The sequence below is a fragment of the Rhinopithecus bieti genome, unplaced genomic scaffold (genome assembly GCF_001698545.2).
Source record: "Rhinopithecus bieti isolate Rb0 unplaced genomic scaffold, ASM169854v2 scaffold_4129, whole genome shotgun sequence".
Lineage (NCBI taxonomy): Eukaryota > Metazoa > Chordata > Mammalia > Primates > Cercopithecidae > Rhinopithecus > Rhinopithecus bieti.
This window is the reverse complement of record NW_016804391.1, coordinates 17,200-30,452: the sequence shown is the minus strand read 5'-3', so window position 1 is coordinate 30,452 and position 13,253 is coordinate 17,200. Positions and strand designations below refer to the sequence as shown.

The 13,253-nt window shown below is 44.2% G+C and overlaps 1 protein-coding gene across 2 annotated transcripts in view; it reads left to right on the top strand.

The window, feature by feature from the left end:
• Positions 1-13,253, top strand: part of LOC108526807 (double-stranded RNA-specific adenosine deaminase) — a 31,093-nt gene that overhangs the window by 7,709 nt on the left and 10,131 nt on the right. The window contains exon 1 of one of the 2 annotated variants that reach the window (XM_017867695.1): positions 11,699-11,947. The exons of the other annotated variant lie outside the window; for it this stretch is intronic. Coding sequence (XP_017723184.1) covers positions 11,933-11,947 — 15 coding nt within the window. The 5' untranslated portion in view covers positions 11,699-11,932. Of the gene's footprint in view, positions 1-11,698; positions 11,948-13,253 lie in introns of those variants that run through there. 2 annotated transcript variants of the gene reach the window in all.

Below are 13,253 nucleotides of genomic sequence, written 5' to 3'. Positions count from 1 at the left end.
TTTTTTTTTTTTTTTGAGACAGAGTCTCGCTCTGTTACCCAGGCTGGAGCACAGTGGCACGATCTTGGCTCACTGCAACCTCCACCTCCCAGATTCAATTATCTGCCTTAGCCTCCCAAGTAGCTGGGATTACAGGCACCCACCACCATGCCTGGCTAATGTTTGTATTTTTAGTAGAGATGGGGTTTCACCACCTTGACCAGGCTGGTCTTGAACTCCTGACCTCGTGATCCACCCGCCTCGACCTCCCAAAGTGCTGGGATTACAGGCATGAGCCACTGCGCCCAGCCCTTAAACCATTTTTAAGTGTACAGTTCAGTAGTGTTAGGTATAGTCACATTGTAGGTATAGTCACATTGTTGTACAACAAATCTCCAGAACTTTCTCATCTTGCAGATCTAAAACTATATGCATTAACAGCTCCTCTTTCCCTCCATCCTCCAGCTCCTGGTTCTATGAACATTCTTGTACAAATCATTTTGTGGCCATTTTTCTTGGGTAAGTACCCAGGAATATAAATGCTGGGTTTAGCCTTAGAAGAAACTGCCTTACAGTTTTCTCAAATGGTTGTACCATTTTATGTTCCCACGGTATACAAAAATGCTAGTTTGCTCCATATCCTCACCAACATTAGGTATTGTGAGTCTTTTTTATTTTAGCCATTCTGTAGCCGTGAAGTGGCATCCCATTGTGGTTTTATCACATATTCTAGTCAGTTATTTACATGACTGTTCCCATTACTAGACTGTGAGCTTCATAAGGGCAAGATTCATGCAGTAAGTAGTTGGTTTTTTTGTTGTTGTTGTTGTTGTTGTTGTTGTTCTTATTAACCTTCCTCTTCTTATTTTGAGGGTGATACATGCTTTATTATTAAAAAGAACTTGAAAATTATAGAAAGCTATTAAAAAGTCAATAAAATCACAGGTTAGCCCACCTCTCAGACATCATCAGGAGTATTTTGGTCTTTCAGGCAGTGTTGTGTTGGTTCGTACAGATAGAGCAGTTCCCATGATGGTTGATTCAGCAACCCAGCAGTGTTCCAGCCTGCTGCCTTGCCATCCTCTGGACATCACTTATTCCCAGCGAGGAGCCCTTTCTCTCAGACAGCCCCAGACAGATTGTTTTTGTGGTTTGCTGGTCACAAATGTTTCACATGTATCACTGGCAAAAGAAGTGGAACCCTCAATACTGGATTAGATTAGATTAATTAACATCCTTCCTCTGGGGCTGGGGAGGGAACCTGGCCTTCTTAGGAAAGTGGACAGAATCACGGTACTCTCAGAAAGGGAGGCATGGTTCTAGCATAGGCCACTAGCACTATCTGCCTCTTTTTTTTTTTTTTTTGAGATGGAATTTCACTCTGTCGCCCAGGCTGGAGTGCAGTGGCACGAACTCGGCTCACTGCAACCTCTGCCTCCCGGGTTCAAGCGATCCTCCTGCCTCTGCCCCCCTAGTAGCTGGGATTACAGGTACCCACCACCATGCCCGGCTAATGTTTGTATTTTTAGTAGAAATGGGGTTTCACCATGTTGGCCAGGCTGGTCTCAAAACTCCAGACCTCAGGTGATCCACCTGCCTCAGCCTCCCAAAGTGCTGAGATTACAAGCATAAGCCACCACGCCCAGCCTGTTTCTTGGTGTTTTTATTTAATTTTTTTACACTTAGTCTTTCAATACATTTGCGATTTGTTTTGGCTTATTAATATAAGGCTAGACCCTAGACTCTTTTTTTTTCAAATAGCCATCCAGTTAGCCCACTTCTCACTGCTCTTTTTGGTTCCTCCTCATGCATTGGATGTCTGCACACACTAGGCTCTGTTTGGAGGGAGGTGGTTCTTTTCTGTTAGTCTGAAGCTCTACCCTTGCTTTATACCAGTGCTGCCTTGGTTTAATTAGCATAGCTGTCTTCTTTTTAAAAAAAACTGTTTTGTTTGTTCTTGCACTTGAACCTTATTTATTTATTCCCATCCAATGACCTATCAATTGCATCTGAACTTTAGAGTAATCATTTTGTCAGGTATCCACTCCTTCCTGCTCCAACCTCATAGTATTTGCAGTAAATCGTTAATTTGGTACTAATTAGCATTCATAAAGTATTCTGCCATCACATTTGAGACTGGTATGTCCTTCTATTTAAGACATATTCCTCAGCAGAGTTTGTAATTTTCCACGTGTAAGCGTTTCACATTTCTTAGGGTTATTCCTAGATATTTCTTTTTTTTAATGTTTTATTTGCTATTGAGAATATGGTAATTTTCCCTGCATATAAAGAAGCTATTGTGTTTTATATATTTCTCTTATATTCAACCATATTCTTTGACTGTTATTGGTTCTAAGAGTTTTTCAGTTGATCCTCTTGGATCAACTAGGGTTATGATGATATCATCTGCAAATAATCTGTTTTCTTTTAATAGTTTATCTCTTATTTTGTTTTGTAATGTAGAATATGTAAGAATTTCCATATGTATAAAATATATTAAATATATATAGTAAACATGTGTTAAATACCATATTTCTTTTATTTTAAGACCATTGAGCATAAGGACATGCTATTGATTTAATAACAGATTTGGGGGGCACTGTATTAAATGTATACTTATACTATAATTCATATTCCAATATCAGAAATGTTAGGATGTAAAAAGCAGTGCATCTTAGAATTAAGGAAAATAGCAATGGAAATGGTAGCCCGCCTATTTGTTTCTCATTTGAGTGGTAGTGTCTAACTGTTCCATTCTACATATGATATTGGCTGTTGATTTATGATAGATGGCCTTTATTATATTAAGTATCCTCTCACATCTTCCTGTTTGGAAGAGGTTTCATGTTGGTTTAATCAGCTTAGGAGGGAAAGGTGATCATTAGCGTCAATCACTTTCATGCAGAATCCCACCTCTGCCCACAATGCCTGCCTTCTTTGAACTTTGTTACAGTAAGAATCTAGACTCTGGCATCAAAGATTGATATGCTAAGCAGAAGTTTTACTGCCCAGCAGAGAACCAGTTCAGTGCAAAAGTTAGGCTCTGAGATGTAAGCTTTGGGGGTGGCAATGAGGGATGAGGTAGGTTTTTAAAACTCACAGTCTCTGTCCCATATTAGGGAATCAAAGTCTCCAAATGCTACTTATTGGCCAGTGTTATCTGGACTAGGCACTGTCTAAGCAACAAGCAGGACAGGATGCTTGCAGGGGCTTTTGGTAAGTTATCTCTCACTGTGTCTATGAGTCAGGATAATAGTGCCCCAGTCATTGTTTTGGTAGAACTCCAGTCCATTGGCTAGGCAGCCGTGTTGGGATTCATCACTTTGTAGTTTTTAACTTTTTACTGTACTCCATATTGGGAACTTTAGCCTTCCTCTGAGATACCCATTATCCACTAGAACTCCAGACAGAAGTGCTGGAGAGGGCAGTAGGCCAGGTCAGGAAAACATAAGCCAGAGTTGAAGTACAACAGTGGAAAGAACAAAGTCTTTAGAGCCGTGCCTCTTAACCTTCGATTTGGGTACACAGATCTATCTGGGAGTCTGAAAGCTATGGACTGTCTCTTGAGGGAAATGCGCATGTTGAGTTTTCAGTAAATATTTTGAGCACGCTGAAAGCAAAACACTAGTATAACCCTAGCTTCTTGGAACTTGTAGTAAGAGAGACGGATATTTACCAAAAAAAACCACATGAAGAAATGTAAAATTACAAATGTAAATATGTTCCAAAAGAGAGGAGGGGGTTTTGAAAGCATGTAATGTGAGGGGGTAGGGGTTAGAGCTCAAGCTCGTCCTCCAGAAGTGTGGACTATGCAGAGATCTGAAGGGCAAATCACAGTATAGTGAAAAGGATGGGAAATAATCCAGAGAGAGGGGCAAGTATGTGGCAGGAGGGAGCATGGCAATCTAGAGGGAGGGAAAGAAGGCTCAGGGAGGCTGGGGGACAGAGAGATGGGGCATAGTCCAACAGAAGGGAGAAAGGTGGCAGGGCTAGGCCATGTAAGGCCTTGGAGCCATTGTGTAAAGATATTTGCCTTTATCTTAAGAGCATTGGGAAGCCATCAAAGTATTTTTTTGTTAATAATGTAAATATTTGATTTGCATAAAAGATTCCTGCAGCATATACGTATCACTGAAATATAATAATGAAATGAAGTGCGTGAACCTAACACCTTCCCCTGAACGAGAACCTTATCTGTATTGCTGAAGCCTCCCTTGTCCCCTCTTGGAACCCCTCTCCCTGTGTTCCCCCTCCCCCTTTAATTGCTAGTTTAGAATTTTCTTGAATTCAGATTTTGATCAGATTTTGGTTTTCAGAGATCACACAGCTGTGTCGAGAAGACTGGATAGAAAAGAGGCCAAAGTACATGCGGGGAAACCGGTTAGGAGGTTGTAATCACAAAACACAATCTTACTAAAAGTTTGTCTGCATTTTATTTTATTGCCTTGGAAATTTATTTATTTCACAGATGATTTATTTTCATCATTTAAAATATATAAATTAATGGTATCTTCCTAGAAAAAAAAATGAAATCAGACAAAACTAAAAGCTCTAATTCTGTTGGACAATAATGAGAAGGGTGTACTGTTTGGTTTAACTAAAAAATGTGGCCAGGCATGGTGGCTCACGCCTGTAATTCCAGCACTCTGGGAGGCCAAGGCAGGCAAATCGCTTGAGCCCAGGAGTTCGAGACCAGCCTGGGCAACATAGTACGGCCCTATTTCTACGAAAAAAAATTTTTTTAATTAGCCAGGCATGGTGGTATGTACCTGTAGTCCCAGCCACTCAGGAAGCTGAGGCAGGAGGATTGTTTGAGCCCAGGAGTTTGAGATTGCAGTGAGACATGACTGCATCACTGCACTCTGGCCTGGGTGACAGAGACCTTGTCTGATTGAAAAAAAAAAAAGGACATCATGGCTGTGTATAAGTACATCTATGACATCTAGTCTGTTTTGGCCTTTTCCCTTTGATGTACCCAAATGCAGAAATTCCTGTCTGGCCTAGCAAAGCCTCTGGCAGCCCTGGACTTGGAGCTCCCTGGTTTGTACTGCCCAGCAAAGATGCTGTAGTAGTTTCCCATGGCTGTCTGCTGTAAAAAATAACCACAAACTAGGTGTTCTAAAACAACAGAAATTTATTATCTGACAGTGCTGGAGGCCAAAAATCTGAAATCACTATCACTGGGCCATGTTGGCAGGGCTGTGCTCCCTCCAGAGGCTGTAGGGGAGAATCCATTCCTTGCCTCTCCCAGCCTCTGGTGGGTGCTGACATTGATTGTCTTGCGGCCACGTTGCTCTAGTCTTCAAGGCCAGCATCTTCAAATCATTCTCTACTCTGTCTTCACATGGCCCTCTCCTCTGTGTGTGTAGATGGAAATTTTTTTGAACTTGCCAACACTAAAAGAAACGCTTTTAAAGACAAGTGGTCACTTGGAAATGGCTCTCTGTCAAATTCCAAGAAAACCAGTTCACTGAAAGTTCTACAAAAGCCCCTCCATCCTACCCCTTTGCCTCCTCAGTTTTCTCCTCAATCTTCTGCTCTGCAGCAGCAGGGAGACAGCAGAGCACATTTCCTCTAAATTCTATTAAGAAGACAGAATAAAAACTGGTCAATTAAGACTAGGGAGATTTAAGAAAAAAGTAAATGCAACATATTGGTTGTTTCGTAAATTGGTTATTCAAGGAATTGACCATTTGGCAAATTGACTTTCCGCAAATTGGCTGTTGGTGAAATCAGCCTATTTCCCTGAGAAACACTGTAGAACTCAGGGCAGTGGCTGCCTTGAGCCTGCCCAGGACAGGACTGTGATTGTCCCCTCCTGTTTTCTACAAGCCATGGAGATGGGGGCATTGCTCTTGCATGAGGCTGGGACTGAGAGCAGCCCCCACAGGCTGGATCTGAATCCTAGGGAAGAAGAAGATGGGAGATCTCCCACTTTCGGTCCCCACTCAGTAGAACCCAAATGTAGGCCAGTAGCTGAACGCCTGTGTTGGCCAGAGCCCGGCCAGAAGTCAGTCAGGTGCTGCATCCAAGACCAATCTAGCATCGGAGAGGCGGCTTAAGGGTGTCAGGATATAATGTATAAAACCACAAGTTGTATAGGGTCACCCTGTGGGGTAATTATCAGACTGAATGTACATTTATTGGTTATACATACTTGCAAAAGATTGTACACAGGCCTGTTAGTCATTATTATTAGTATTATTTTACATATGTAATATTATTACAAATGTTATATCTTTATTATATAATACTTAAGCCTGGCACATATAGTTGATAAATACGACTTTTTTTCTTTGTTACTAGATAACTTACTGGATTGGATAAAGGCACTTAATAGCTCTTAGATACCTCTTTTTCTTCTGGGAGTACCTGAAGTATTTCTTTCTTTTCTTTTTCTTTTTTTTTGAGATGGAGTTTTGCTCTTGTTGCCCAGGCTGGAATGCAATGGCACGATCTTGGCTCACCGCAACTTCCGCCTCCCAGGTTCAAGTGATTCTCCTGCCTCAGCCTCCCTAGTAGTTGAGATTACAGGCATGTGCCACCACGCCTGGCTAATTTTATACTTTTAGTAGAGATGGAGTTTCTGCATGTTGGTCAGGCTGGTCTCGAACTCCTGACTTCAGTTGATCTGCCTGCCTCAGCCTCCCAAAGCACTGGGATTACAGGCATGAGCCACTGCACCCGGCAACACTTCTTGCTTTCTTGTAACTTCAAAAGCCAGTTGTAGCCGGGAGCAATGGTTCACGCCTGTAATCCTAGCATTTTGAGAGGCTGAGGCAGGCGGATTTCCTGAGGTCAGGAGTTCACAACCAGCCTGGCCAACATGGCAAGACCCCACTTCTACTAAAAACACAAAAATTAGCTAGGCATGATGGCGCATGCCTGTAGTCCCAGCTACTTGGGAGGCTGAGGCAGGAGAATCAGTTAAAGCTGGGAGGTGGAGGTTGTGGTGAGCTGAGATCACGCCACTGCACTCCAACCTGGGCAACAGAGCAAGACTCTGTCTCAAAAAAAAAAAGAAATTTAATGTTGATTGTTAGGAGCTGTTTTAGTGAAATAAAAAACTCAATGATAAAGAATTGAGGAGAAACAACAGTAACAAAAAAGGAGGGCAATAAATTTGTGCCTAGCAACTCTGAATTGCTTGCTATGCGTTTCCTAAAAGTTATTCTAAAATGATGCCCTGGTACTTAAAAATAACTGAGTAATTTATTACTTTCTTTGATAATATGTTGCAGATTGTTTAGGATACATTCACATGCAGTATATTTCTGTCCCAGTATCACTGTATGAGCAAATACTGAAGGAGTTTGCAGACATCTGCTTTACAGTAGACAGGGAGATAGACGTTCCAATTGGATATAGCCCATATGTGTAGTAAAGTCTGGTTATAGGAAATTATAGACTAAAAAAGACTGTTGTAAATATGTATCCCTGCACGCAGTAAGGTTAAACAGAAGATCCACAACAAACCAAATTAACAATTACTGGCCGGGCGCGGTGGCTCAAGCCTGTAATCCCAGCACTTTGGGAGGCCGAGATGGGCGGATCACGAGGTCGGGAGATCGAGACCATCCTGGCTAACACGGTGAAACCCTGTCTCTACTAAAAAAATACAAAAAACTAGCCGGGCGAGGTGGCGGGCGCCTGTAGTCCCAGCTACTCGGGAGGCTGAGGCAGGAGAATGGTGCAAACCCGGGAGGCGGAGCTTGCAGTGAGCTGAGATCCGGCCACTGCACTCCAGCCCGGGCAACAGAGTGAGACTCTGTCTCAAAAAAAAAAAAAATTACTAAGCCAGACTAACAGTTACTTATAGTTAAAAAGCAAAAATGGCAGGGATTGGAAAACAAAACCAACTCAGGAACCCTGATAATAGCATGTCCTTTCCTGTAAGTGGGGAAGTCTCACCCCCTGAATGCAGTTATGGAGCTAGAGCTTGGCACAGCTATGTGGAAGCCAGACTTCTGAGAATACTGAGTTTCTGAGTGCTTCATTTTTAGAGAGTAACTCTTAATCATTTAGGTGGTTTTTAATAAGTAACCCTAGGTGGTATAGACACATCTGGGGTCATTTCACAGGCCCCTGGGGAGGTGAGCCTTTCTTTATAGGAAGAGCTCCTCCCTTGGGAGAGGACTGACCACCCATGTGTTGGCGGTGCCTTTGAGTGTTGGTGGTGCCTTTACAAACGCTGAAAGGGTAGGCACGGATGAATGATGAATTAACAATGGGTGATTTTTATTGTGTTTGCTGGTCTGTATTTTCTGAAATAAACCTATTACTTTTGTTTACTTTTTAAAGACCTTCATCCAACTTGTCAGGTTTCTACAATAGAACAGTTTAAAAAAAAAAAGACATCACCACCTCTCAACCTTGGGGGAGTTAAAACAATTACTGAGGAGGAGGAGAAAAAACGTTTATGAATAAGACTGCAGTTACTTGAGCTGCTAAGATTAAATGACAATAGGAGTTGTTCTTTCAAGGCATAAACTGACCTTCTGTTAAGGAAAGGTCACTGCTTCACCACTGAGTCCTATGTTAGATTAAAAGGGATGGGGGGAGCAGCGGTCCAGTTTCCCTCACACAGTAGTTGTGATTAAAGCTTTTCTGGATCATTTCTGAAGAAGGGTTAAAGGCTTTCAGATTGTCTTGCCTGAAGACAAAGCAGAGGTAAGATATAACTCCTGTTACTTAAACGAAGGGAAAAAAACATGGGAAGTGGACTGGAATTGCAACAGCAAGAGTTTGTTGTGGTTCTTGTTTGTTTTTAGCTTTTAAATTTGTGAAATACAGCATATATATACAGAAACGTGAATAAAACATAAATGTATAATTAAATTATTGGAAAGCAAACATATGTAGCTGCTACCCAAGTCAAGAGCTAGAACATCACCAGTACCCAAAATATTTCTTCCCAGTCAAAACTCCCACCTTTCTACCTCGAAGTAATTAACCACAATTTTGTCTTTTTTTTTTTTTGGAGACAGACGTCTTGCTCTGTCCCCAGGCTGGAGTGCAGTGGCACGATCTTGGCTCACTGCAACCTCCGACTCCCTGGTTCAAGCGATTCTCCCACCTCAGCCTCTGCAGTAGCTGGGATTACAGGCGCCTGCCACCATGCCCAGCTAATTTTTTGTATTTTTAGTAGAGACGGGGTTTCACCATGTTGGCCAGGATGGTCTTGATCTCCTGACCTCGTGATCGGCCCACCTCGGCCTCCCAAAGTGCTGGGATTACAGGTGTGAGCCACCGTGCCTGGTCTCATTTTGTCTTTTATGCAGAGCATACTATAGTTCGGTTTTGCCTGGCTTGGGACTTTCTGTAAGTGGGACCATATAGTATACATATGGCTTTTCCCACTCAGTATCATATTTAGATAATTAGCTACCTTGTTGCATGCATAGATCTTTCATTTTTGTTGCTGTATCGTATTCCATCATAGGCATATGCCACTATTGATCCATTTTACTTTTGATGGACATTTGGGTTGTTTCCAGTTTGGGGGCTATTACAGACATTATAAATAATGCAACTATGAACTTCTTGGGGTGTGTATAGTCAGACCTTTCTAGATAATGGTAAACTGGTTTCCTGTAGTGACTAGGAGCTGCTCTGCATCCTTGCTGCCACTGGTCTGATCAGTTGGCTAATGCTGTCTGTTGGTGAATGGACAGTAGCTTTCTGTAGCTATACTGTGCATTTCTCTGATGTGATGGGGTTGAGGACCTTTTCATATGTTTGATATTTTGTTACCTCCTGTGAAGTTGTCTTTGGATTGTTTTGCCCTTGTTATACCTACTGAGTGGTCTGTTATTCTTTCAATTAACCAGCCCTCTGAAGGCGAAATAGGGATATAAAATATGCTGCCTGCCCCCGAGGAGATGACTTGACAATTCTAGAGGCAGATATATGAACAAGAAATGATAATTGTGATTACTGAGGCATCCATCTTCCCCACCAGACTAGCTAAAGGATGGCACTCTTATTTGTGTCATATCCTGGGTGCTTAACACAGTATCTGCCACATAATTAGGTGCTTAGTAAAGTTTTGTTAAATGATCGAATGGGGCGTTTTTAGCGGAATGTACAAGTGCCCTTTTAGGGATAGGTGCCCAGTAACTCGAGAAGCATGGAGTAAGAAACCACAAACAGCACCTGCTCCCCCTCCCCTCCCTCTACCTGCTGTGGGTAAGGCCTCCCTTGTAGATTTGAAAGGTTGCTTCACTGGAAGCAGTTGAGGAGGCATGCTAGGCCAACGAATAGAATGTGCAAAGGCCCAGAAGGAAGACAGAGCCCAGCCTGCAAGGGAATGTTAATTTGGCGTGACTAACACCATAAAAGGGCATCAGCTGGAAATACTGGTATAAAGGGATTGCCTTGTAATCTCAGAAGCAGGGGGGTAAAGTTAAGATTAAACACAGGGGGCTGGGCGCGGTGGCTCAAGCCTTTAATCCCAGCAGTTTGGGAGGCCGAGACGGGCGGATCACGAGGTCAGGAGATCGAGACCATCCTGGCTAACACGGTGAAACCCCCGTCTCTATTAAAAAATACAAAAAAAATAGCGGGGGCATGGCAGCGGGCGCCTGTGGTCCCAGCTACTCAGGAGGCTGAGGCAGGAGAATGGCGTGAACCTGGGAAGCGGAGCTTGCAGTGAGCGGTGATTGCGCCACTGCACTCCAGCCTGGGCGACGGAGCGAAACTCCGAATTAAAAAAAAAAAAAGAAAGAAGAATCCTGACCATGAAGCAAATCTGACTTTTGTCCCTCCAGATAACAAAAGTTATCTTTTTGAAAGTAATGGTGTAATTTGAATGAATGTAGAGAAGCCCCGAAGACTGAGCTTTCCGCCTTCAGACCTGAATTTAGCAGCAGCGTGGCCTTAGTCAAGCCTCGGTTTCTACACCTGCAAAGTGAGAATAATGCCTACCTTGGAGGGCTGTTGTGAAGATTAAGGGAGATGTAAAGTACTTAACCATTGCCTGGTGGGATAATTTTTATGACCTAGATCCTAAATTGTTCACTGCTGCTGTTGCTACTCCTGGTACTTTTTACTGGCTGGCATCTGCTTAAGTTTGTAACATAGTAGGAGCATTAACAAGGTCCCACGGTGGGGACCTTCGTCGTTTGAAGAGATCTGCGCTCCCGCCCCCCACTCCTACCCCGCCACATTGGCGACGCGGCCACCACCGCACTGGCGCAGAGGGAGGGAGGACAGGGCCTCATGCTGTTTCTGGCCTGAAGTTTTGCGTGCCTTTTTCTGTTGCTCTGCCTAAGGCCTGTGCGGGGAATTAGGAGCTCAGTACTGGAATGGCGGTTTTCCTAAAGAAGAGTACCAGCCGGGCGGGGGGCTGACGCCTGTAATCCCAACACTTTGGGAGGCCGAGGTGGGCGGATCACTTGAAGCCAGGAGTTCGAGACCACCCTGGCCAATGTGGTGAAACCCTGTTCCTACTGGGAAAAAAAAAAAAAAAAATCCGGGAGTGATGGCGCGCGCCTGTAATCCCAGCTACTCAGGAGGCTGAGGCAGGAGACTCGCTTGAATCCGGGAGGCAGAGGTTGCAGTGAGCTGATACTGCGCCACTGCACTCCAGCCTGGGCAACAAGAGCGAGACTTCGTCACAAAAAAAAAAAAAGTTCCTGCCGTAGTTCTCATGCAAGGGAGGGGTTCGACTTGCAACCGACCTGAAACCAAGCACTGGCGCAAGATTTGCTCAAGCCCCTCCTCTTGGCCAAACTTTCCGGAGGGGAAGGCTTTCCGAGGAAACGAAAGCGAAATTGAACCGGAGCCATCTTGGGCCCGGCTCGCAGACCCGCAGTTTCCCGTGCCGACGCCTCGGGCCACTTGCAGTGCGGAGCAGCAGGGGTGTGGGGGCCTCGAGGGGCTGGCGCGGCCCAGCGGTCGCGCCAGGGTCGTGCCGCCGGCGGGTCGGGTCGGGCAATGCCTCGCGGGCGCCATGAACCCGCGGCAGGTAAGCCGGGCCGGCCAGGCAGGCCCTGGACCTTCGCCGCCGTCTGGGCTTGTCTTACAACCTCACGGGCTTTGTGTTGGAGTGCGTAGCGTGTGCTGTCTTTGTGTGTGTGTGTGTGTGTGTGTGTGTGTGTGTGTGTGTGTGTGTGTGTCGTCTTGCCAAGCAGCATTGCTGGTTTAGGAATTCGTGCGTCTTGTGAGTGTTAGAGCGTGTGTGGGGTGTGTGTGTGTGTGTGTCTGTGTGTGGGTGTGTGTGTGGTCTTGCCAAGCAGCATTGCTGATTTAGGATTTTGTGAATTTGTGTCCTGCTTATTAATTCTGCAGAATGGAGCAGTGAGTGAAGAGGGCTTGAGGGAAAATGCGCCCCCATCTGAGTAGGAAGGCCTGAGCCCATGTCAAGGCAGACACCCCGTCTCCCTTTCTTCTAGGGCCCCTCTACCCCCGCTTTAGCCCCATTTGAACAACTTTCGGACTCTGAGCAGCGCACACTATCCTCAGCGTACCCTATCCACCTCCCGAAGGCCGTCTGGGAGTTAAAAATGGCCCTTCTTAAGCTGTAGGAGAAAGCTTGTTAACCGCTTTGTAAATTATAGTTAAAAACTGGAAAAACACAAATGTCCTTCAGCAGGTTAACAGATAAACTGTTGAGCAGTGAGAACGAACCACTGTTACAGATAACAACACGGGTGACTCACAAGTGCGTTATGCTAAGCACGAGAGGCCAGACTCAAAAGACTGCATACTCTATGAGTCCATTTATATGACATTCTGGAAAAAAAACACAGTTATAGGGATGGAAAGTGGATCCGTGGGTGCCAGGGACTGGGTATCAAGAAAGAAGTTGATTGTTGAGTGGCATGAAAAAACTTTTTAGGGAAATAGAAATGTTCTGTATCTTGATTGTGGTGGCGATTGTCAAAACTCATAGATTTATACACTTAAAAGGATAAATTTTACTGTGTCTAAATTATATACCTCAATTTCGTTAAGATATACATACATACCACTCCTTTGAAAGGATTAGGGACGCCTGCCTTGAAGGAAAAGCATTTCTGCACAGGTATCAGTGTATGACACTGTGGAACCTGTGTGGTAAAGGCAAAGGGGTGTAGTGCTTATCTCTTGATCTGGTAGTGAGACCAGATCAAAGTGAAATTTGGAGAGAGATGAATGTTAAACGGCTTGTTATGTAATTTGCATAGAGGCGATGCTGAGAGATTTAGAAATGATCACTTTGGGTTGCTTGCTCACTTTCTTGCTCTCCTATTCAGTAGCTTTCCAAATGGCTGTTCTCAGTGGTGGCTTGG